Source organism: Oncorhynchus kisutch, linkage group LG29, assembly GCF_002021735.2.
Source record: "Oncorhynchus kisutch isolate 150728-3 linkage group LG29, Okis_V2, whole genome shotgun sequence".
Taxonomy (NCBI): Eukaryota; Metazoa; Chordata; class Actinopteri; order Salmoniformes; family Salmonidae; genus Oncorhynchus; species Oncorhynchus kisutch.
This window is the reverse complement of record NC_034202.2, coordinates 27,939,389-27,963,327: the sequence shown is the minus strand read 5'-3', so window position 1 is coordinate 27,963,327 and position 23,939 is coordinate 27,939,389. Positions and strand designations below refer to the sequence as shown.

Below are 23,939 nucleotides of genomic sequence, written 5' to 3'. Positions count from 1 at the left end.
CTGTTTTATTGACTGGTTGTTCGTCTTATGCAAGTCCCTCCAGTGTCATGATAGTTGAATTGATATAAATCCAAGATACTGTATGTTCAAAAAAACAATGTTTTCCCCTGAAACAATTCCCTATCACAACTACATTGCATTCAAAATTGGTACCTTACTTACTGTACCCAGGTTTGTGAAAGATCAGTTCTTAGGCACTTAAGTGGGGGGGGGGGGTCGTTAAACATTTAAGCCAAACATGGGGACTCTGAGCAATAGGCGTGTTACTGAGAGTGTTGGAGATGGATAGAAGGGATTTATTATAATCCACAGGTCATCTGCCCTAGGTCTGTAATGCGTCACTCCTTCTGATACTATGCCTGAGTGGATTACTAGTGTTCACTACTTCACTCTCACTACTAAGGTCCACTCTGAATTTCACTTTCAACGTGGCTTTCCAGTTCAGTGTTACGGAATGTCTCATAGGGGGAACATCACTGGATTTAAGACACCTTAGTGTTGTACTAAAATGGTAAGGATGATAATGCACCTGCCAAATGCAAGCTTGTATAACAATATCGGCTAGCTGCTATCAATATATTGTGGGATATAAGGGCTACTTTCTTTATGGAATTAATGTTCAAATGAGTTTATCTTAAAAATCAATGAATGATATTTAAATGTATTGGGAAAGTAATAGTATTACTATTAGTAGTAGTAGTAGTAGTATTAGCAGTAATCGTAGTAGTAGCAGTAGCAACATTAGTAGCATTAGTAATAGTAGTAGTAGTAGTAATAGTAGTATTAGCAGTAGTAGTAATAGCAGTAGTAGTATTAATAGTAATAGCAGTAGTAGTAGTATTAATAGCTGTAGTAGTATTAGCAGTAGTAGTATTAGTGAAGGTAGTGGTAATAACTAAACACGATAAGGTAAGATATGCTTTATTAGTCCATTCGAGATGGGACTTTTGTCTTCACACATACACACATATACACATATATACACACAGACATACACACATATATACACACACATATACACACATATACACATACATATACACATACATATACACATATATATACACACAAACACATATATACACACTCATATTAACACGCATTTACACACACACATATACACACACATATATATGCACACACACGCATATATACACGTATACACACACATAAATACACACACATATAGAGACACACACATATATACACATACACACACACCTATATGCACACACACATATACACATATATACACACACACACACGTATGCATACACCTATACACACACACATATACTGTACACACACACACATACAGTACCATTCAAAAGTTTGGGGTCACTTAGAAATGTCCTTGTTTTTGAAAGAAAAGCACATATTATGTCCATTAAAATAACATCAAATTGATCAGAAATACAGTGTAGGCTTTGTTAATGTTGTAAATTACTATTGTAACTGTAAACGGCAGATTTTCTATGGAATATCTACATAGGCGTACAGAGGCCCATTATCAGCAACCATCACACCTGTGTTCCAATTTTGTATTTATTTTTTATTTAACCAGGTAGGCCAGTTGAGAACAATTGAGACCTGGCCAAGATAAAGCAAAGCAGTGGAACACAAACAACAACACAGAGTTACACATGGAATAAACAAACGTACAGTCAATAACACAATAGAAAAAAGTCTACATACAGTGTGTGCAAATGGTGTGAGGAGGTAAGGCAATAAATAGACCATATGGCACGTTGTGTTAGCTAATCCAAGTTTATCATTTTAAAGGCAAATTGATCATTAGAAAAGCCTTTTGCAATTATGTTATCACAGCTGAAAACTGTTGTTCTGATTAAAGAAACAATAAAACTGGCCTTCTTGAGACTAGTTGAGTATCTGGAGCATCAACATTTGTAGGTTCGATTACAGGCTCAAAATGACCAGAAACAAATAACTTTCTTCTGAAACTCGTCAGTCTATTCTTGTTATGAGAAATTAAGGCTATTCCATGCGATAAATTGCCAAGAAACTGAAACTGATCTCGTACAACGCTGTGTACTACTCCCTTCACAGAACAGCGCAAACTGGCTCTAACCAGAATAGAAAGAGGAGTGGGAGGCCCCGGTGCACAACTGAGTGTCTAGTTTGAGAAACAGACACCTCACAAGTCCTGAACTGGCAGCTTCATTAAATAGTACCCGCAAAAAAACAGTCTCAACGTCAACAGTGAAGAGTCGACTCCGGGATGCTGGCCTTCTAGGCAGAGTTGAAAAGAAAAAGCCATTTCTCAGACTGACCAATAAAAAGAAAAGATTAAGATGGGCAAAAAAAACACAGACACTGGACAGAGGAACAGACACTGAATAGCATCCCGAAGTTGCCTCTCACTGTTGACGTTGAGACTGGTTATTTGCGGGATACATACATACACACATATATACACATACACACAAATACAGTATACAGACATATACACACACACGTATATACACACACATATACATACACATGTATATACATACACATATATACACACATACAAATACACACATATGCACACATATACACACACATATATACACACACATATATACACACACACACAAATACACACGCATATACTCACAAACATATACAGTACAAACACACATATATACACACATGTACACAAACAAACATTTGGTTGGAGGGGCGGGAGCAGATATTACCCAAGATGAATCTTCTTTCTGTTCCTCCAATGTCTCTCCTAAAGAATTAGAACTTTGTTGAAAAGATAATTACAGGGTAATTCACAAATAATACGTGTGAATGTGTTGAATTCAATATCTTACAATGGCTTTCAATAGGATAGCTATGTAATAAGGGGTCATTTTCATTTTATGTCAAATAAAATACGATACGGTTAATTATATGATTGAACGAGCCAGGTTTAAAATGTGAATTTAGTTTGTTTCTCACTCTAATTACAATTCTTACATTAAACTTAAACAACATGCATGGTTCTATAGTTGATTAGACCGGTGATTGTTATGTGACAGTGTTTTTAGGCAGGTGTCGATGGGGACAGACAGAGGGCTATTTTTATCTCCACTCCATGTCTGCCATGATTGGATTATCACCACACATGATGAATGATCATCCCATTGGAGAAAATAAACCCATACGTGCAGTATTTGTCATCATACCTTTATATTTCACAGGACAGTGGGCCTTTTGGGGAATGGACAGCGTTTGAGGGATAGTGGATTGTGGGATCTGCTGGAGAAGGCATCTTGCAATGCTCCGGCAGCTTTACCAGCTTCACAGTTCACTGCATGAGTGGGCATCAACCTATCTGACAACCCCAGTCCTCACAGAAGCCAAGTTCCCCTCCCCTCCCCATGGAGCCTGGCTACTGTGGTTCCTGCTGGCATGCCTAAGTGTGCCCTGTGCAGCTAGATCTACTTCTACTGTGTTCAAGGTAGGGGTAGTTGGACCGTGGAAATGTGACCCTCTGTTTGCTAAGGCACTGCCCCAGACGGCAGCGCAGCTAGCTGTGGAGAGGATCAACAATGACCCCTCACTGTCCCTGGGCACCACCTTTGAGTATGTCATCATTGACGAGGACTGCCAGACATCCATGGCACTCAAGGGTTTCTTAGGTCACTACGCACGGGCTAATGCCTTCCTGGGCCCTGTCAACCCTGGCTACTGTGATGCAGCCTCTTTACTGGCCAACAACTGGAACAAGGCCCTGTTCTCTTGGACCTGTGTGAACTACGAGCTGGACGACCGAAGTAGGCACCTTACTTTCGCCCGCACGGTGCCCTCGCCCACCTGGGTGCTGCTCAGCCTGGTGAGACACTTCCGCTGGGCACACATAGGGATCATCTCCTCGGCTGAGGATGTGTGGGTGGACACAGGCAGCAAGGTCGCTGACGCTCTGCGGAGCTACGGCCTCCCTGTCACCACCGTGGTCTCCACAGACAAGGACCCTGCCAGCATACGACTGGCTCTGACTAGGGTCAAAAGGGCAGAAAACATCCGCAGTGAGTCCTGTTTATCATTCAGGTTTTTCTTTCTATACAACTACAACCTGTCTACCACTAACTACTATTACTACAGTGCTGTCAGTACCAGAGCCAGTTTAATTCATTAGACAACTACTAACCTATCACAACTACTTCTACTTCTACTACTACTACTACTACACTACTACTGCTACTGCTGCTACTGCTACTACTGCTACTGCTACTGCTACTGCTGCTACTACTACTGCTGCTACTTCTACTACTGCTACTACTGCAACTGCTTCTGCTGCTACTACTATTAGTATTACTACTGCTACTGCAATTACTATTATTAGTATTACTACTGCTACTACTACTGCTACTACTACTAGTAGTATTACTACTGCTACTACTGCTACTGCAATTAATATTACTAGTATTACTACTGCTACTAATACTACTGTTACTACTACTACTAGTATTACTACTGCTAATACTGCTAATACTACTAGTAGTATTACTACTGCTACTACTACTGTTACTACTACTACTAGTATTACTACTGCTACTACTGCTACTGCAATTAATATTACTAGTATTACTACTGCTACTAATACTACTGTTACTACTACTACTAGTATTACTACTGCTAATACTGCTAATACTACTAGTAGTATTACTACTGCTACTACTACTAATTCTACTGCTACTACTGCTAGTAATATTACCACTGCTACTACTAATAATAATAATACTGCTACTACTACTACTACTGCTACTGCTACTACTACCAATACTACTGCTATTATTACTACAAGTATTACACTGCTACTACTAATACTACTGCTACTACTACTGTTATTTTTTATAATGTAACCTTTATATAACTAGGCAAGTAACAGCCTGGAATCGAAGCAGGGTGTTTGTAGTGTTTGTAGTGACGCCTCAAGCACTGAGATGCAGTGCCTTAGACCGCTGCACCACTCAGGAGCCCGAGAGATACTATTAATAGTACTGGTACTACTACTACTATTACTTGTACTACAATTACTACTAATACTACTATTACTACTACAGCTACTACCACTACTACTGCTACTACTGCTAATACAGCTACTACTGCTGCTACTGCTATTGCTACTGGTACTGCTACTACTGCTACTGCTACCACTGCTACTGCTGCTACTACTACTACTGCTACTACTGCTACTGCCACTGCTACTGCTGCTACTACTACTACTGCTCCTACTGCTACTGCTACTGCTACTGCCACTGCTACTGCTGCTGCTGCTGCTGCTGCTGCTACTGCTGCTGCTACTACTGCTCCCTGCTGCTGCTGCTACTGCTGCTGCTGCTGTTACTGCTACTGCTACTGCTCGCTGCTGCTGCTACTGCTACTACTGCTACTACTACTGCTACTACTACTGCTACTGCTGCTACTGCTGTTGCTGCTGCTGCTACTGCTCCCTGCTGCTGCTGCTACTGCTATTGCTACTGCTGCTACTGCTCTGCTGCTACTGCTATTACTGCTACTGCTACTACTGCTACTGCTACTACAGCTACTGCTGCTACTGCTACTACTGCTGCTGCTATTGCTGCTGCTGCTACTGCTGTTGCTGCTGCTCTGCTGCTACTGCTACTGCTGCTGCTGCTGCTACTGCTGCTGCTACTGCTGCTGCTACTGCTACTGCTGCTACTGCTACTACTGCTGCTGCTGCTACTACTACTGCTACTGCTACTGCTACTACTACTGCCACTGCTACTACTCCTACTGCTACTGCTGCTGCTGCTGCTACTTCTACTGCTACTACTACTGCTACTGCTACTGCTACTACTACTGTCACTGCTACTGCTACTACTGCTGCTGCTGCTACTTCTACTGCTACTACTACTGCCACTGCTACTACTACTACTGCTACTGCTACTGCTGCTACTGCTACTGCTACTGCTACTACTACTACTGCTACTGCTACTGCTACTGCTACTACTACTACTGCTACTGCTGCTATTGCTGCTGCTGCTGCTACTTCTACTTCTACTGCTGCTCTGCTGCAACTGCTACTGCTGCTGCTGCTGCAACTGCTGCTACTTCTACTGCAGCTGCTGCTGCTCTGCTGCTACTGCTACTGCTACTGCTATTGCTGCTGCTACTGCTACTGCTACTCATCCTGCTGCTGCTACTGATCCTGCTGCTGCTGCTTCTACTACTACTATTACTATGACGTCTGCTACTGGTACTACTTCTACTACTACTACTAATATTACTACTATTACGATTACTGCTATTACAATTACTACTACTACTACTACCACTACTGTTGCTACTACTACAACAGCTATTACTGCTACTACTACTACTACTGCTACTAATAGTATTATTACTATTACTACTACTATTCCTACTACTATCAGTATTACTACTACTACTACTATTAATACTATTACTGCTACTACTACTGCTACTATTACTACTATTACTTTTACTACTACTACTGCTACTAATATTACCACTATTACTATCACTACTACTATTACTACTACTACTACTGCTACTACTACTACTGCTACTACTACTACTACTAGTACTACTACTACTACTACTGCTGCTATTACTACTATTACTGCTACTACTATTACTACTACTACTATTACTACTATTACTGCTACAACTACTACTATTACTACTATCACTATTACTACTATTACTACTACTATTACTATTACTGCTACTACTACTATTACTACTACTACTACCATTACTACTATTACTTTTACCACTACTACTACTATTACTGTTACTACTATTACTACTACTATTACTACTATTACTATTACTATTACTGCTGCTACTACTACTATTACTACTACTAATATTACTACTATTACTTTGACTACTACTGCTACTACTACTATTACTATTACTACTATTGCTATTACTGCTACTACTACTACTATTACTACTATTACTACTATTATTACTACTACTACTACTATTAATACTACTGCTTGTACTACTACTATTACTACGATTACTATTACTACTACTACTACTGCTACTACTACTACTATTACTACTATTACTAATGCTACTACTTCTACTAATACTACTATTACTATTACTACTACCGCTATTACTACTATTTCTGCTACTGCTACTACTATTACTACTACTACTACTACTACTATTACTTCTACTACTATTACTACTACTACTACTATTACTAATTTTATTATTACTACTATTACTACTACTACTGTTATTACTACTACTAATATTACTATGAATACTATTACTATTACTGCTACTACTACTATTACTACTACTTCTACCATTACTACTATTGCTACTATTACTTTTACTACTACTACTACTACTACTACTACTACTACTACTACTATTACTATTACTGCTACTACTACTACTATTACTATTACTATTACTGCTACTACTACTACTATTACTACTATTACTACTATTACTTTGACTACTACTACTACTATTACTACTATTACTTTTGCTAATACTACTATTACTTTTACTACTACTATTACTATTACTACTATTACTACTACTACTACTATTACTACTAATACTACTACTAATACTACTATTAACCTCATGTCTCATAGTCATTTGTGTTTACCATAATCAGTGGTGATCCTCTGCATGCACTCTGTGCTGATTGGAGGACACATCCAGAGGTTGCTGTTGGAGACTGCTCTGGACATGCACCTGACGGACGGTTCCCTGGTGTTCATCCCCTACGACACACTGCTCTACAGCCTGCCCTACAGGGATGTCCGCTACCCAGCCCTCATCAACAACGGCAAGCTGCGGAGAGCATACGACGCTGTCCTGACCGTCACCATGGACTCAGAGGAGAACTCATTCTACAAGGCCTACCAGAAGACTGTGAATGTTGGGGGGGTTCCCAGACACATCAAGCTCCACCAGGTACAGCTGAATGAGCTGAGGACAACTGGGGCTTACATGCATAGGCATAGTTTTGGGCTAAATCCTATCAGGCCATTATAGTGTCCATGTTTTTGGACTAAATCCTATCAGGCCATTATGTCCATGGTTTTGGGCTAAAACCTATCATGCCATTATAGTGTCCATGGTTTTGGGCAAATCCTATCAGGCCATTATAGTGTCCATGGTTTTGGGCTAAATCCTATCAGGCCATTATAGTGTCCATGGTTTTGGGCTAAATCCTATCAGGCCATTATCATGTCCTTGGTTTGGGGCTAAATCCTATCAGGCCATTATAGTGTCCATAGTTTTTTGGCTAAATCCTATCAGGCCATTATAGTGTCCATGGTTTTGTATATTTGCATTTGTGTAACACGAATATCTCGTGGACAGACTACGTAAACATATCTGACTAAATATCGTTATGTTCTTATTTCATTTTTTCCAGATTTCTCCTCTGTTTGGTACCATCTACAGCTCGATCCTCTTCATGGCTAACGCTCTGCAGAATGTTCGTGATGCTGGGGAGTGGAGGTCTGGAGCCAACCTGGTGCGCCACTCCAGGAACATGGCTTTCTATGGTTTCAGCCAGCGTGTCCGCACCAACGGTTCCGGGGCCAGCTTGTTGAAGTATGTGGTGCTGGACACAGATGGGCAGTCCTGGCCTCTGCTGCCCACCCACTGTGTGGACCTGGAGGCTGGGATGGTGATGTCTCTGGGCCGCAGCATCCACTTCCCAGGGGGGGTCCAACCCAGCCCAGACTCTAGCTGCTGGTTCATTCCAGGCACCTTATGCACAGGAGGTGAGAACACAGCAAATTGTACTAAATGACAAATGATGGTAGGGGGGCTAAATGCAGACAGATGAAAACACACACTCACACACTGCACTTACGCGTGCTCACACGCAAGCAAGTACGCATGTGCACACACACCAGCAAACAGGAGGGGAACAGTTACCATCTGTTCATAAAGAGGACATCTTTCTCTAGAGGAAAGTGGAACAGAGAATTAGATCAGGGTGTGGTGGTATGTTGACATAGTCTGTGACAAGCTAGGTATCTTTTTAAATCAGGTGTGATTCATTATATGATGTTCGACTATGATATGCTTTGTTTTAGGAGGAGTGGATCCATTCCATCTTATCATAGTCTTCCTGTGTATCCTTTTGACCATTATCTTCTCAAGTGGACTCTACTACTGTATAAGGTATTCTATTTAAACAATAAGGCCTGAGGGGGTGTGCATGGCTAAGGGGCTGTTCTTATGCATGACGCAACGCGGAGTGCCAGGATACAGCCCATAAACCCCTGAGGTGCATTATTGCTATTATAAACTGGTGACCAATATAATTAGAAGAGTAAAAAAAAATGTTTTTGTCATACCAGTGGTATACCACAGATTTCAGCCAATCAGCATTCAGGGCTCGAACCACCCAGTTTATAATACTGTACAGTACTTTCCACATATTCTTGTTTGCTATTTTCTACATTTGTATGACTCAAGTTTATAACAGCTGTTAATAGCAGCAACATTTCTCAATATGTCTTCACAGACCTTTAGGTACCTTCTGAACTACTGCTGATGGCACTCCTCCCTCACTCCTTCCTCACCCCTCCCTCTCCCCTCTGCACCCCTCCTCTCCCCTCCTTCTACACCCCTCTATACCCCTCCTTCCACCTTTCACTTTTAGGAGGCGTATCAACCAGATTAGTTTAGTCAGGGGTCCTGACAAGATCATGCTAACCCTGGCAGATGTGATCTTCATCAACCCCTCACTCAGTAATAAGGTCAGATCCTCTAACTGACAGTGTCTGGAAGATCCAATGGGGTCATATTTAAGTTCCCACATAATGATTGATATACAGCATATGGCCATAAGTATGTGGACACACCTTCAACTTAGTGGATTTGGCTATTTCAGCCACTGCCACCGCCATTGGACTCTGGAGCAGTGGGAACGTGTTCTCTGGAGTGATGAATCACGCATCACCATCTGGCAGTATGACGGACGAATCTGGTTTTGGCGGATGCCAGGAGAACGCTACCTGCCCAAATTAATATTGCCAACTATAAAGTTTGGTGGAGGAGGAATAATGGTCTGAAGGGAAATCTTAACGCTACAGCATACAATAACATTCTAGACGATTCTGTGCCTCCAACGTTTTGGCAACAGCTTGGGGAAGGCCCTTTCCTGTTTCAGCATGACAATGTACCTGTGCACAAAGTGAGATCCATACAGAAATTGAGATCAGTGTGGAAGAACTTGACTGCCCGGCAGAGGGCCCTGATCTCAACCCCATAGAACGCCTTTGGGATGAATTGGAACGCAAACTGCGTGCCAGGCCTAATTGCCCAACATCAGTGCCCGACTTCACTAATGCTCTTGTGACTGAATGGAAGCAAGTCCAGCAATGTTTCAACATCTAGTGGAAAGCCTTCCCAGGAGAGTGAAGGGCTGTTATAGAGGCGAAGGGGGGAACAACTCCATATTAATGTCCATGATTTTGGAATGAGATGTTCAAAGAGCAGGTGTCCACATACTTTTGGTTGGACAACACATGCAATTGAAAATATATCTATATTTTTATTTGATATCTTTGCAGCATAACGAGTGGTTTTGTCAATAACCTATGTTTTTCTCTCCATGTTTCAGAAGCTAAGTTTAGATGAGAGCAAAGTGGGTGATATGCGTAGGAAACCCTCAGACACGGATCGTCAGAGCCTCTCTACTCCCTTCTCTGACTCCACCGTCACCCCGGCAACCTATGCAAACTCCAACATAGCCATCTTTGAGGTAACGGGGGCAGGAGGCTCTCTTCTAAGAATGATTCAGGGAGTTCTGAGGCTTGTCTGAAAGTTGATTCAGAACTATCAAACACGTACCTTTTTACAGGGAGACTGGGCTTGGATGAAAAGACTCCCGTCTGGAAACTTTAAAGCCATTACTCCCCAGACCAGTGACGTCTTTGAGTTGGTGAGGTTCTACTGTAAAATATACTGCCAGTTACTATGTAAGAAGATTTGATGATGAGAAATCCGTTTGACTATAACTAATGTGTCTCTGTTGTCAATTCAAATGAGCCCATTGTCACGGCTCTGTTCTTTCAGATGAAGGACATACGACACGAGAACGTCAACCTCTTCCTGGGGTTTTTCCTTGACTGTGGTGTTTTCGGCATCATGACAGAGTATTGCTCACGTAGCAGCTTGCAGGACTTGCTAAGCAATAGTGACGTTAAGCTGGACTGGATGTTTAAGACCTCCCTGTTATTGGACCTTATCAAGGTAACCACTAGTAGTGGGGTGTGGCCAAAATCCCCTCAGGGACATACAGTTACACAATCCCTATAGGAAGACCTGCAGCTGCCACAATGTGCTTTAAATCATTTTACATTACAGATTTGTTAGAGTTTAGGTCCCAAAGTTCATTTAATGCCCAACTCACAGTATACCGTGAGCTACCTTTCTCTCTGACACTTTTTTCTGTCTTCCATAGGGCATGAAGTACCTCCACCTCCGAGGTGTTTGTCATGGACGACTCAAGTCTCGGAACTGCGTAGTGGATGGTCGCTTTGTGCTCAAGCTCACAGACTACGGCTACAACAAGATTTTGATGGCACAAAGATTCCCATATGAAGATCCCTCCGCAGAAGGTGGGTGTTAAGACCACTCAAATCAAATCAAATTTAATTTGTCACGTGTGCCAAATACAACAGGTAAACCTTACAGTGAAATGCTTACTTACAAGCCTTTAACCAACAATGCAGTTTTAAGAAAATACCCCCAAAAATAAAACATAAAAAGTAAGAGATAAGAATAACAAATAATTAAAGAGCAGCAGTAAATAACAATAGTGGGGCTATATACAGGGGGTACCAGTACAGAGCCAATGTGTCAATGTGCGGGGGCACCGGTGTTGAGGTAATTGAGGATAATTATGTACATGTACAGTGCCTTGCAAAAGTATTCACCCCCTTGGCGTTTTTCCTATATTGTTTCATTACAACCTGTAATTTAAATGGATTTTTATTTGGATTTCATGTAATGGACATACACAAAATAGTCCAAATTGGTGAAGTGAAAGGAAAAAAATGACTTGTTTCAAAAAATAAAATAAAAAAATTTAACGGAAAAGTGGTGCGTGCATATCTATTCACCCTTTTGCTATGAAGCCCCTAAATAAGATCTGGTGCAACCAATTACCTTCAGAAGTCACGTAATTAGTTAAATAAAGTCCATTTGTGTGCAGTCTAAGTGTCACATCATCTGTCACATGATCTCAGTATATATACACCTGTTCTGAAAGGCCCCAGAGTCTGCACCACCAGCAAGTAAAGGGCACCACCAAGCAAGCGGCACCATGAAGACCAAGGAGCTCTCCAAACAGGGACAACATTGTGGAGAAGTACAGATCAGGATTATAAAAACATATCCAACATTTTTTGCATCCCACGGAGCACCATTAAATCCACAATTCAAAAATGGAAAGAATATGGCACCACAGCAAACCTGCCAAGAGAGGGCCGCCCACCAAAACTCACAGACCAGGCAAGGAGGGCATTAATCAGAGAGGCAACAAAGAGAACAAAGATAACCCTGAAGGAGCTGTAAAGCTCCACAGCGGAGATTGGAGTATCTGTCCATAGGACCACTGTAACGGCGTTCTTCGTTTGTCGAAAGAGAGTCGGACCGAAATGCAGCGTGGTGGTTACTCATGTCTTTAATGAATGAATGGTGACGATACATGAAATAACGAATAAATACAAAAACAACAAACGGAACGTGAAACCTAATTACAGCCTATCTGGTGAACACTACACAGAGACAGGAACAATCACCCACGAAAGACAAAGCGAACTCAGGCTACCTAAATACGGTTCCCAATCAGAGGCAACGAGAAGCACCTGACTGCTGATTGAGAACCGCCTCAGGCAGCCAAGTCTATACAACACCCCTAATCAGCCGCGATCCCAAATACTACAAACCCCAATACGAAACACAACACACAAACCCATGTTACACCCTGGCCTGAACAAATAATTAAAGAAAACACAAAATACTAAGACCAAGGCGTGACAACCACTTTAAGCTGTACACTCCACAGAGCTGGGCTTTACGGAAGAGTGGCCAGAAAAAAAGCCATTGCTTAATAAAGAAAAAAATGTGCAAACATATTTGGTGTTTGCCAAAAGGCACGTGGGAGACTCCCCACGCATATGGAAGAAGGTACTCTGGTTAGATGAGACTAAAATTGAGCTTTTTGGCCATCAAGGAAAACGCTATGTCTGGCGCAAACCCAACACCTCTCATCACTCCGAGATCACCATCCCACAGTGAAGCATGGTGGTGGCAGCATCATACTGTGGGGATGTTTTTCATCGGCAGGGACTGGGAAACTGGTCAGAATTGTAGGAATGCCGTTAAATACAGGGAAATTGTTGAGGGAAACCTGTTTCAGTCTTCCAAAGATGTGAGACTGCGTTTGAGGTTTACCTTCCAGCAGGACAATGACCCTAAGCGTACTGCTAAAGCAACATTTGAGTGGTTTAAGGGGAAACATTTAAATGTCTTGGAATGGCCTAGTCAAAGCCCAGATCTCAATCCAATTGAGAAACAAAACAGGAAAAATCCCAAGGGGGGTGAATACTTTCACAAGCCACTGTGGGTAGAGTTATTAAACTGGTTATGCATAGATAATAACAGAGAGTAACAGCAGCGTGTGTGTGTGGGGGGGGGGGGGGGGGGGGGGCAATGAAAATAGTCTGGGTAGCCATTTAATTAGCTGTTCAGGAGTCTTATGGCTTGGGGGTAGAAGCTGTTTAGAAGCCTATTGGACCTAGACTTGGTGCTCCGGTACCGCTTGCCATGCGGTAGCAGAGAGAACAGTCTATGACTTGGGTGGCTGGAGTCTTTTGATCATTTTTGGGGCCTTCCTCTGACACCGCCTGGTATAGAGGTCCTAGGTGGCAAGAAGCTTGGCCCCGGTGATGTACTGGGCCGTACGCACTACCCTCTGTAGTGACTTGTGGTCGGAGGCCAAGCAGTTGCCATACCAGGCAGTGATGCAACCAGTGCTCTCTATGGTGCAGCTGTAAAACCTTTTGAGAATCTGAGGACCCCTGCCAAATCTTTTCATCCTCCTGAGGGGTAAAAGGTTTTGTCGTGCCCTGTTCATGACTGTCTTGGTGTGCTTGGACCATGTTTGTTTGTTGGTGATGTGAATGCTCAGGAACTTGAAGCTCTCAACCTGCTCCACTACAGCCCCGTCGATGAGAATGGAGGCGTGGTTAGTCCTCCTTTTCCTGTAGTCCACAATCATCTCCTTTGTCTTGATCAAGTCTGAAGGAGAAGCTGTTGTCATTGCACCATACTGTCACGATGGAAATATACTCAGACCAACGTGCAGCGTGATTTGGGTTCCACATCTTTAATAAAGGAAACTCACAAAAACAATAAACAGCAATAAGCGATACGTGAAGCTCAAGCAGTGCTCAACAGGCACAAAACACAGTGGGGAAATGGCTGCCTAAATATGATCCCCAATCAGAGGCAACGATAAACAGCTGCCATACCAGGCCAACATAGAAATAAATGCACTAGATCACCCACTCTAGTCACACCCCGACCTAACCAAAATAGAGAATAAAAAGGCTCTCTATGGTCAGGGCGTGACACATACGGTCAGGTCTCTGACCTTCTCCCTATAGGTTGTCTCATCGTTGTTGGTGATCAGGCCTACCACTGTTATGTCATTAGCTCTTAATGATGGTGTTGGAGTCGTGCCTGGCCGTGCAGTCATGAGTGAACAGGGAGAAAAGGAGGGGTCTGAGCGCGCACCCCTGAGGAGCCCCCATGTTGAAGATCAGCGTTGCGGATGTGTTGTTACCTACCCTTATCACCTGGAGGTGGCCTGTCAGGAAGTCCAGGACCCAGTTGCAGAGGGAGGTGTGTAGTCCCAGGGTCCTTAGCTTATTGATGGGCTTTGAGGGAACTATAGTGTTGGAAGCTGTCAATGGGAAAGGGCAGTGTGGAAAGGACAGTGTGGAGTGCAATAGAGATGGCATCATCTGTGGATCTGTTTGTACGGTATGCAAATTGGAGTGGGTCTAGGGTTTCTGGGATAATGGTGTTGATGTGAGCCATGGCCAGCCTTTCAAAGCACTTCATGGCTACATACGTGAGTGCTATGGGTTGGTAGTCATATAGGCAGGTTACCTTAGTGTTCAAGGGAACAGGGACTATGGTGGACTGCTTGAAACATGTTGGTATTACAGACTCAGACAGGGAGAGGTTGAAAATATCAGTGAAGACACTTGCCAGTTGGTCAATACATTCTGGGATTACACATCCTGGTAATCCATCTGGCCCAGCGGCCTTGTGAATGTTAACCTGTTTAAAGGTCTTACTCACATTGGCTGCGGAGAGCGTGATCACACAGTTGTCTGGAACAGCTGATGCTCTCATGCATGTTTCAGTGTTACTTGCCTCGAGGCGAGCATGTAAGTTATTTAGCTTGTCTGGTATATTCGTGTCACTGGGCAGCTCTCAGCTGTGCTTCCCTTTGTAGTCTGTAATAGTTTGCAAGCCCTGCCACATCCAACGATTGTCAGAGCTGGTGTAGTACGATTCGATCTTATTCCTGTATTGACACTTTGCCTGTCTGATGGTTTGTCGGAGGGCATAGTAGGATTTCTTATACGCTTCCGTGTTAGAATACTGCTCCTTGAAACCGGCAGCTCTACCCTTTACTTCAGTGCGAATGTTGATTGTAATCCATGGCTTCTGGTTGGGGTATGTACGTACAGTCACTGTAGGGACGACGTCTTCGATGCACTTATTGATATAGCCAGTGACTGATGTGGTGTACTCCTCAATGCCATCGGAAGAATCCCGGAACATGTTCCAGTCTGTGCTAGCAAAACAGTCCCGTAGTTTAGCATCTGCTTCATCTGACCACTTTTTTATAGACCGAGTCACTGATGCTTCCTGCTTTAATTTTTGATTGTAAGCAGGAATCAGGAGGATAGAGTTATGGTCAGATTTGCCAAATGGAGAGTGAGGGAGAGCTTTGTACGTGTGTGTGTGGAGTAAATGTGGTCTAGAATTTTTTTCCCTCTGGTTGCGCATTAAACATGCTGATAGTAATAAGGTAAAACTGATGTAAGTTTTCCCGCATTAAAGTCCCCAGCCACTAGGAGCGCCACCTCTGGATGAGTGTTTTCCTGTTTGCGGAATACAGCTCATTGAGTGCGGTTTTAGTGTCTACCTCGGTCTGTGGTGGTATGTAGACAGATACGGAAAATTTCAGATGAAAACTCTCTAGGTAGATAGTGTGGTCTATAGCTTATCGTGAGATACTCTACTTCAGGTGAACCTTGAGACTTCCTTCGATATCGTACACCAACTGTTGTTCACATAAATGCATAGGACCTCGCCCGTGTCTTTCCAGAGGCTACTGTTCTGTCCTGCCGATAGAGTATATAACCCGCAAGCTGTACTTTGGGATGGTGTTTTCGGCTTGCAAGCCTCCCCCTTTTTCCTCCAAACATAACAATGGTCGTTATGGCCAAACAGTTCTATTTTTGTTTCATCGGACCAGAGCACATTTCTAAAAAAAAGTATGATCTTTGTCCCCATGTGCAGTTGCAAACCGTAGTCTGGCTTTTTTATGGCGGTTTTGGAGCAATGGCTTCTTTCTTGCTGAGGGCCTTTCAGGTTATGTCAATATAGGACTCATTGTACTGTGGATATAGATACTTTTGTACCTGTTTCCTCCAGCATCTTCGCAAGGTTCTTTGCTGTCGTTCTGGGATTGATTTGCACTTTAGTACGTTCGACCAAAGTACGTTCATCTCTAGGAGAAAGAACGCGTCTCCTTCCTGAGCGGTATGACGGCTGCATGGTCCCATGGTGTTTATACTTGTGTACCATTGTTTGTACAGGTGAACGTGGTACCTTCAGGGGTTTGGAAATTGCTCCCAAGGATGAGCCAGACTTGTGGAGGTCTACAATTTTTTTCTGAGGTCTTGGCTGATTTCTTTTGATTTTCCCATGATGTCAAGGCAACGAGGCACAGAGTTTGAAATACATCCACAGGTGCACCTCCAATTGACTCAAATTATGTCAATTAGCCTATCAGAAGCTTCCAAAGCTTGACATTTTCTGGAATTTTCCAAGCTGTTTAAAGGCACAGTCAACTTAGTGTATGTAAACTTCTGACCCACTGGAATTTTGATACAGTGAATTTAAAGTTAAATAATCTGTCTGTAAACAATTGTTGGAAAAATTACTTGTGACATGCACAAAGTAGATGTCCTAACTGACTTGCCAAAACTATAGTTTGTTAGCAAGAAATTTGTGGAGTGGCTGAAAAAAAAGTTTTAATGACTCCAACTTAAGTGTATGTAAACTTCTGACTTCAACTGTATATGTCTGCGTGCCTACTTGCCTGTGTGGTTGTGCAGAGCTGCTGTGGACGGCCCCTGAGATCCTACGGAGCCCTCACCCAGGGCTGTGCGGCACCCAGCTAGGGGACGTCTACAGCTTCGCCATCATCATGCAGGAGGTGGTGCTGCGGGGACCTCCCTTCTGTATGCTGGACCTGTCTGCTGAAGGTGTGGATCATTCATCCAATCACAACCCCAAACACAATTTAAAACAACAAAGTAGAAGTGACAGTTTCAACGGTGTGGTTTAATAGGGGTGTGGTTCAATGGGGGTGTGGTTTAATAGGGGTGTGGTTTAATAGGATGTGGTTTAATAGGGGTATGGTTTAATAGGGGTGTGGTTTAATAGGGGTGTGGTTTAATAGGGATGTGATTTAATAGGGGTGTGGTTTAATAGGGGTGTGGTTTAATAGGGGTGTGGTTTAATAGGGATGTGGTTTAATAGGGTGTGTGGTTTAACAGGGTGGTTTAATAGGGATGGGTGGGTGATTCAGGCTTCATTTGAATGCGTATACATAAATAACGTCTGTTGCATGCATGGTCCCAGTGGTGTCTGTCGGTCCTCCTTGTGGTTCAGGTGGTAGAGCATGGTGCTTGCAACACCAAGGTTGTGGGTTTGATTCCCCACGGGAGAAAGTCAAAAATGCATGCACTAACTACTGTAAGTTGCTAAATGACTAAAATGTGCAAAAGAAAATGTCAGTAGTAGATGTAACGGATGTGAAATGGCTAGCTTAGTTAGCGGTGATACCCGCTAAATAGCGTTTCAATCGGTGAAGTCACTTGCTCTGAGACCTTGAAGTAGTAGTTCCCCTTGCTCTGCAAGGGCTGCGGCTTTTGTGGAGCGATGCTTCGTGGGTTACTGTTGATGATGTGTGCAGAGGGTCCCTGGTTCGCGCCCGGGTATGGGCGAGGGGACGGTCTAAAGTTATACTGTTACATAGATACTGTAGCTTGGTCTTGGTGGGGTAACTCAGAGTGTCTGCTCCGGTCTGTCAGATGTCATCCAGAAGGTGAGGAATTCTCCACCACTGTGCCGCCCTGTGGTATCACCAGACCACGCCCCCCTGGAGTGTATCCAGCTGATGAAACAGTGCTGGAACGAACAGGCAGATAGGCGGCCGCACTTCAATGACATCTTTGACCAGGTACCTTAGACTGAGACATCAAACAGACCACTCACAATCAGTGTCTTTAAAAAAATCAAAAATAAATAGACTAATATAAGGGAACCTTTTGTCTGTATAAGTTTGACTGGAGGATATAAAAGCATCATTCGAGTTCACCTTTAACACATCCCCCATCAATCCCAGTTTAAGAACATCAACAAAGGGAGGAAGACCAACATTATAGACTCCATGCTGCGGATGCTGGAGCAGTACTCCTCTAACCTGGAGGAGCTGATCAGAGAGAGGACCGAGGAGCTGGAGATAGAGAAACTGAAGACTGAGAAACTACTCACTCAGATGCTGCCTCCGTGAATAACAGACAATGACACATACACTCAAAGATACTGACTAGGATGTGCAAATGTTTCTCCTCAAATAAAGTATACAGTTTCCAACGACGAGAGCCCTAAATGGTATTTCTTCTCTGTTTGCAGATCTGTTGCAGACGTCCTGAAGGTTGGCGGTACTGTGGAACCGGAGCATTTTGAAAATGTAACACTTTACTTCAGCGACATAGTAGGTTTCACCACAATCTCTGCCAACAGCGAGCCTATCGAAGTGGTGGACCTCCTCAATGACCTATATACTCTATTTGACGCCATCATTGGCAATCATGATGTATACAAGGTAAGCCTTTTGCTTAGTCTTTAAATGAATGACTTAGTGTATCTTCTTGTGCACCTTCGTAACCTACTGAAGATATTTCCTCTTCGATTGTAGGTGGAGACAATAGGAGATGCATACATGGTGGCGTCCGGCCTACCTGTTCCCAATGGAAACCGTCATGCTGCAGAGATATCCAGCATGGCCCTGGACATCCTGAGTGCTGTTGGCACCTTCAAGATGAGACACATGCCGGATGTACCTGTTCGCATACGCATTGGACTGCACTCAGGTCAGGGCTCCATTTTAAAGACCCCCGTATGAACAAAATGGAAGTACAAATCATTTTGAAATTAACGCCACATACCATACTGATGTCAAACATCATAAACAGTCAAAGTGCCATGACCTTCCCAGTGCGTTTATATTTATCTGACAGCGTTGATATGAAATGTCCCCTAGGAACAGGCATGTCACCAGTGCTGTGTGTGTGTGTGTGTGTGTGTGTGTGTGTGTGTGTGTGTGTGTGTGTGTGTGTGTGTGTGTGTGTGTGTGTGTGTGTGTGTGTGTGTGTGTGTGTGTGTGTGTGTGTGTGAAGTGATATAACTACTTAAGTAAAAATACTTTAAAGTACTAATTAAGTAATTTGGGGGGGAGGTATCTGTACTTTACTATTTATCTTTTTGACAACTTTTACTTTTACTTACACCCAAATGTACTCGTTACATTTTGAATGCTTAGCAGGACAGGAAAATGGTCCAATTCATGTACTTATCAAGAGAACACGTGATCATCCCTACTGCCTCTGATCTGGCGGACTCACTAAACACAAATGCATCATTTGAAAATGATGTCTGAGTGTTGGAGTTTGCCCCAGCTATAAGGAAAATTTAAAAACAAGAAAATGGTACCGTCTGCTTTGCTTAATGTAAGGAATTTGAAATGATTTATAATCTTACTTTTGATACTTAAGTATGTTTTCGGAATGACATTTAGTTTTGATATGTAAGTATATTTAAAACCAAATACTTTCACTTTTACATTTCTATTAAGGTATCTATACTTTTATTGAAGTATCACAATTGGATACTTTTTCCACCACTTTGTGTGTGTGTGTGTGTGTGTGTGTGTGTTTGTAGGTCCATGTGTTGCTGGGGTGGTAGGCCTCACCATGCCCAGGTACTGTCTGTTTGGTGATACAGTCAACACAGCCTCCAGGATGGAATCCACAGGAATGCGTAAGACCTGCCAACAAAGAGCCAAATATGGCTAAAAGATTAAGCAATTCTAGGCTGCGTTTTAGTAAGCGCTTTATACCAGACTCCCAAAATAAGATTTTTCCTACCATATTGTTTGCAGCATACCGAATCCATTTGAGCCATAGCACAGCAAAGATCCTGGTGGATCTGAGAGAAGGCTACCAAGTTCAACTTCGTGGAAAGACAGAGCTCAAGGTCAGCTTTGTGCTCCCACTCTCTGGCATTTATATTACCCTCAAAGTAAATCATAAAATGAACAACTGAATACTGTTTTAGTGACTTATCTGTGATAATAATGACCTTGGATGTCTCATGTCTCCACAGGGGAAAGGAATGGAGGAGACCTACTGGCTGGTTGGAAGGGACAGTTTCACCAAACCCCTGCCTGTGCCACCTGAGCTTAAGTCAGGGTAAGGAAAGTCAAAGCTAAGTCCTGAAAAAGGAGTGATTATCTTTGTTCCAAGTGACCATGATCCTGCAGGTATCAAACTACACTAAATGACCAAAATGTGTGGACACCTGCTTGTCGAACATCTCATTGCAAAATCATGGGCATTAATATGGAGTTGGTCCCCACTTTGCTGCTATAATAGCCTCCACTCTTCTGGGAAGGCTTTCCACTAGATGTTGGGGACTTGCTTCCATTCAGCCACAACAGCATTAGTGAGGTTGGGCATTGATGTTGGGCGATTAGGCCCGCATTCGGCGTTCCAATTCATCCCAAAGGTGTTCGATGGGGTTGAGGTCAGGGCTCTGTGCAGGCCAGTCAAGTTCTTCCACACCGATCTCAACAAACAATTTCTGTAAAGACCTCGCTCTGTGCATGGGGGCATTGTCATGCTGAAACAGGAAAGGGCCTTCCTCAAACTGCTGCCACAAAGTTGGAAGCACAGAATCGTCTAGAATGTCATTGTATGCTGTAGCATTAAGATTTCCCTTCACTGGAACTAATGGGCAGAGCCCGATCCATGAAAAACAACCACAGACCATTATTCCTCCTCCACCAAACTTTACAGTTGGCACTATGCATTTGGGCAGGTAGCGTTCTCCTGGCATCCTCCTAACCCAGATTCGTCGTCGGACTGCCAGATGGTGAAGCATGATTCATCACTCCAGAGAATGCTTTTCCACTGCTCCAGAGTCCAATAACGGCGAGCTTTACACCACTCCAACCGACGCTTGGCATTGCGCAGTTATTGTGCTGTTTGGAACTCGGTAGTGAGTGTTGCATCCAAGGACAGACGATTTTTACGAACTGCGCACTTCAGCACTTGGTGGTCCTATTTTGTGAGCTTGTTTGTCTGACTACTTCGCAGCTGAGCCGTTGTTGCTCCTAGACGTTTCCACTTCACAATAACAGCACTTACAGTTGCCCGGGACAACTCAAGCAGGGAATAAATGTGATGAACTGACTTGTTGGAAAGGTTGCATCCTATGTCACGTTGAAAGTCCCTGACCTCTTCAGTAAGGCCATTTTACTGCCAATGTTTGTCTATGGAGATTGCATGGCTGTGTGCTCGATTTTATACAGCTGTCAGTAACGGGTGTGGCTGAAACAGCCTAATCTACTAATTTGAAGGGTATGTTCACATACCTTTGTATATATAGTGTATGTATCATGAACTGATTTGTATACAAACTGCACTTTACCAGCAGATCAAAAAGAGTTACAAAGGCTGTGTTAAAACAGGCAGCCCAATTCTGATATTTTGTTTCACTAATTGGTATTTTGACCAATCAGATCAGTTCTGAAAAAGAGCTGACGTTAAAAGATCTGATGTGATTGGTGAAATGTCCAATAAGTGGAAAAAATATCAGAATTGTGCCGCCTGTGTAAATGCAGCCTCTGACAACGTAAAGTGGATACATGCAGGGCATTATGAGGAGGGTTGGCCATCTCTGGTCTTGAGTTCCCATGTGTGGCATTTGCTTTACCTCTCCAATGTATGTTTCAGGAAAATGGCTCATGGCTTGCAGATGGAGGAGATCAACCGACACAAGCAGAAGAAAGCGGAACAACAACTTGCCAAGAAGAATAAATGATGTAGAGTTATGCATGAAAAATGTATAGCATTACAAGGTGTTCATGACTAGAGTAGTATCTCAGTGGGATACTCAGTACTTACACTGATTGCCTTTTTACTCTTCCTGGATTTTTTCTGCTGAAGATCTTGCTAACAGCTGACTAACGTTGTGTTCTTTCAAACTTAAACGGAGCGCAAGTGGGACTCTCTCTTCAGCAATGACAGTTCAATGGGAAAAAGGCCACAGGCTTTATGAACTGATGTCCCACATCCTTCTTGCTGTCTTTCAGAACGAAGACAGCGAAGGACTTAAAGCATCTCCTGCAGAAAGCGGTGAGGAGGCTCTTCACTGTGCGGACAGTGACTCTGACTCTGGCAGCAGGTTTGGACGAGGACAATGTGATGATGCATCATCACTGAAATGGTTCTTTGCAAGAAACACCTCTAGTGAAACCTGGAAACTCTTTCTCCACTTGTGTTTGCCATTTTGACAATCAAGGACTTTCTTTTTTTACAACCATGGCTCCATACACTTCCTATAGAAATGAGAGTTTGAAAAGTCATTGCCACAGACCATAGCATGTTGTGCATAAGCAGGAAAGGGACAAAGGTATATGTAAAGCTATGAGCATCTACTAATCAATGGGATTTTTTAGAAATAGACAATGCCTCATTAAGACATGGTGAGTTTGCATTACCGTACAACACACAATTGGCATCTGTGGACATAATACTACATCACAATATACTGTAGAGATTATTCTACAATCATCATAAGAAGCCCTTCAAAGAGGAATTTGTCTCTTGAGAAGGAGTTATAAATAGCAAATGGGATTTCGTCACTGAACCGTTAAGGTATCACATTTTCTCACCCGCCCCTCACCCCAGTTGTCCATTTCTTCAAGCAGACAGCAAGTAGAAGATGAGTCACTGGTACAGGAGGAAGAAAACACTCTCTACAGTGATTCTCAGTGAAAAGAAAAACAATGTTTTGACCCAGTTGCATGATTTAGCCTACAATCTCTTATTCATCCCGAGAGCATGTGTTCTTCTCCTGTGCTCAAACAAACAAACAAACAAACAAACAAACTGTGGGGCAAATATCTAATAACATACAAGAGTTATATAAGGGTTGTACATGTCTATAGTATTTATTTACCTGTTCATCTGTAAATATAGAGTATTGCAACGAGAAACTGAATCTACGTTTCATGACCTACTATGCAGCTGAAGCTGTCTCTAGCCGATCCTACTGAGCCATCTGAAATGCTTCTCTATAGGTTGTTCCCTTGAGATGAGAAAACAGTGGTTTTACCTATCTATCATCATCGTCTGCATCTCAAAATACATTTTAATTGCCAATGGTTGGTTTTGTCACACAGTGCTTGAGATGGTGGGCCCTGCAAGTACAATATCTGGTGATGCAACAATGCAATAAAAGGCTGTGTAGAGGAATAAATAAAACATGTATTAAACGTA

At 42.8% G+C, this 23,939-nt stretch overlaps 1 protein-coding gene across 2 annotated transcripts; it reads left to right on the top strand.

The window, feature by feature from the left end:
* The first annotated feature begins 23 nt into the window (after window positions 1-23).
* On the top strand, window positions 24-23,939 carry LOC109873857 (retinal guanylyl cyclase 2-like). Of its 2 annotated transcripts, none has more exons than XM_031809554.1 (19): window positions 24-511; window positions 3,195-4,022; window positions 7,637-7,938; window positions 8,405-8,759; window positions 9,078-9,165; window positions 9,650-9,746; window positions 10,613-10,753; window positions 10,853-10,933; window positions 11,068-11,244; window positions 11,456-11,612; window positions 17,424-17,573; window positions 18,405-18,553; window positions 18,719-18,882; window positions 19,009-19,201; window positions 19,295-19,469; window positions 20,317-20,415; window positions 20,537-20,631; window positions 20,761-20,846; window positions 22,751-23,939. In XM_031809554.1, exons 2-19 carry the CDS (start codon window positions 3,272-3,274, stop codon window positions 22,878-22,880), a joined length of 3,390 nt encoding a protein of 1,129 aa, XP_031665414.1. In that variant the 5' UTR covers window positions 24-511; window positions 3,195-3,271; the 3' UTR covers window positions 22,881-23,939. The 2 variants fall into 2 exon arrangements, with proteins under 2 accessions (XP_031665414.1, XP_031665415.1); XM_031809555.1 differs by having other exon boundaries at window positions 22,392-23,939.

Bases quoted from the DNA above. Each gene is read 5' to 3' on its own strand.
- LOC109873857 (XM_031809554.1), top strand. From the start codon at position 3,272: ATGCTCCGGCAGCTTTACCAGCTTCACAGTTCACTGCATGAGTGGGCA. The intron at 9,166-9,649 runs GTATTCTATTTA...TTTCACTTTTAG, and splicing joins GGACTCTACTACTGTATAAG to GAGGCGTATCAACCAGATTA. The intron at 9,747-10,612 runs GTCAGATCCTCT...TCCATGTTTCAG, and splicing joins ACCCCTCACTCAGTAATAAG to AAGCTAAGTTTAGATGAGAG.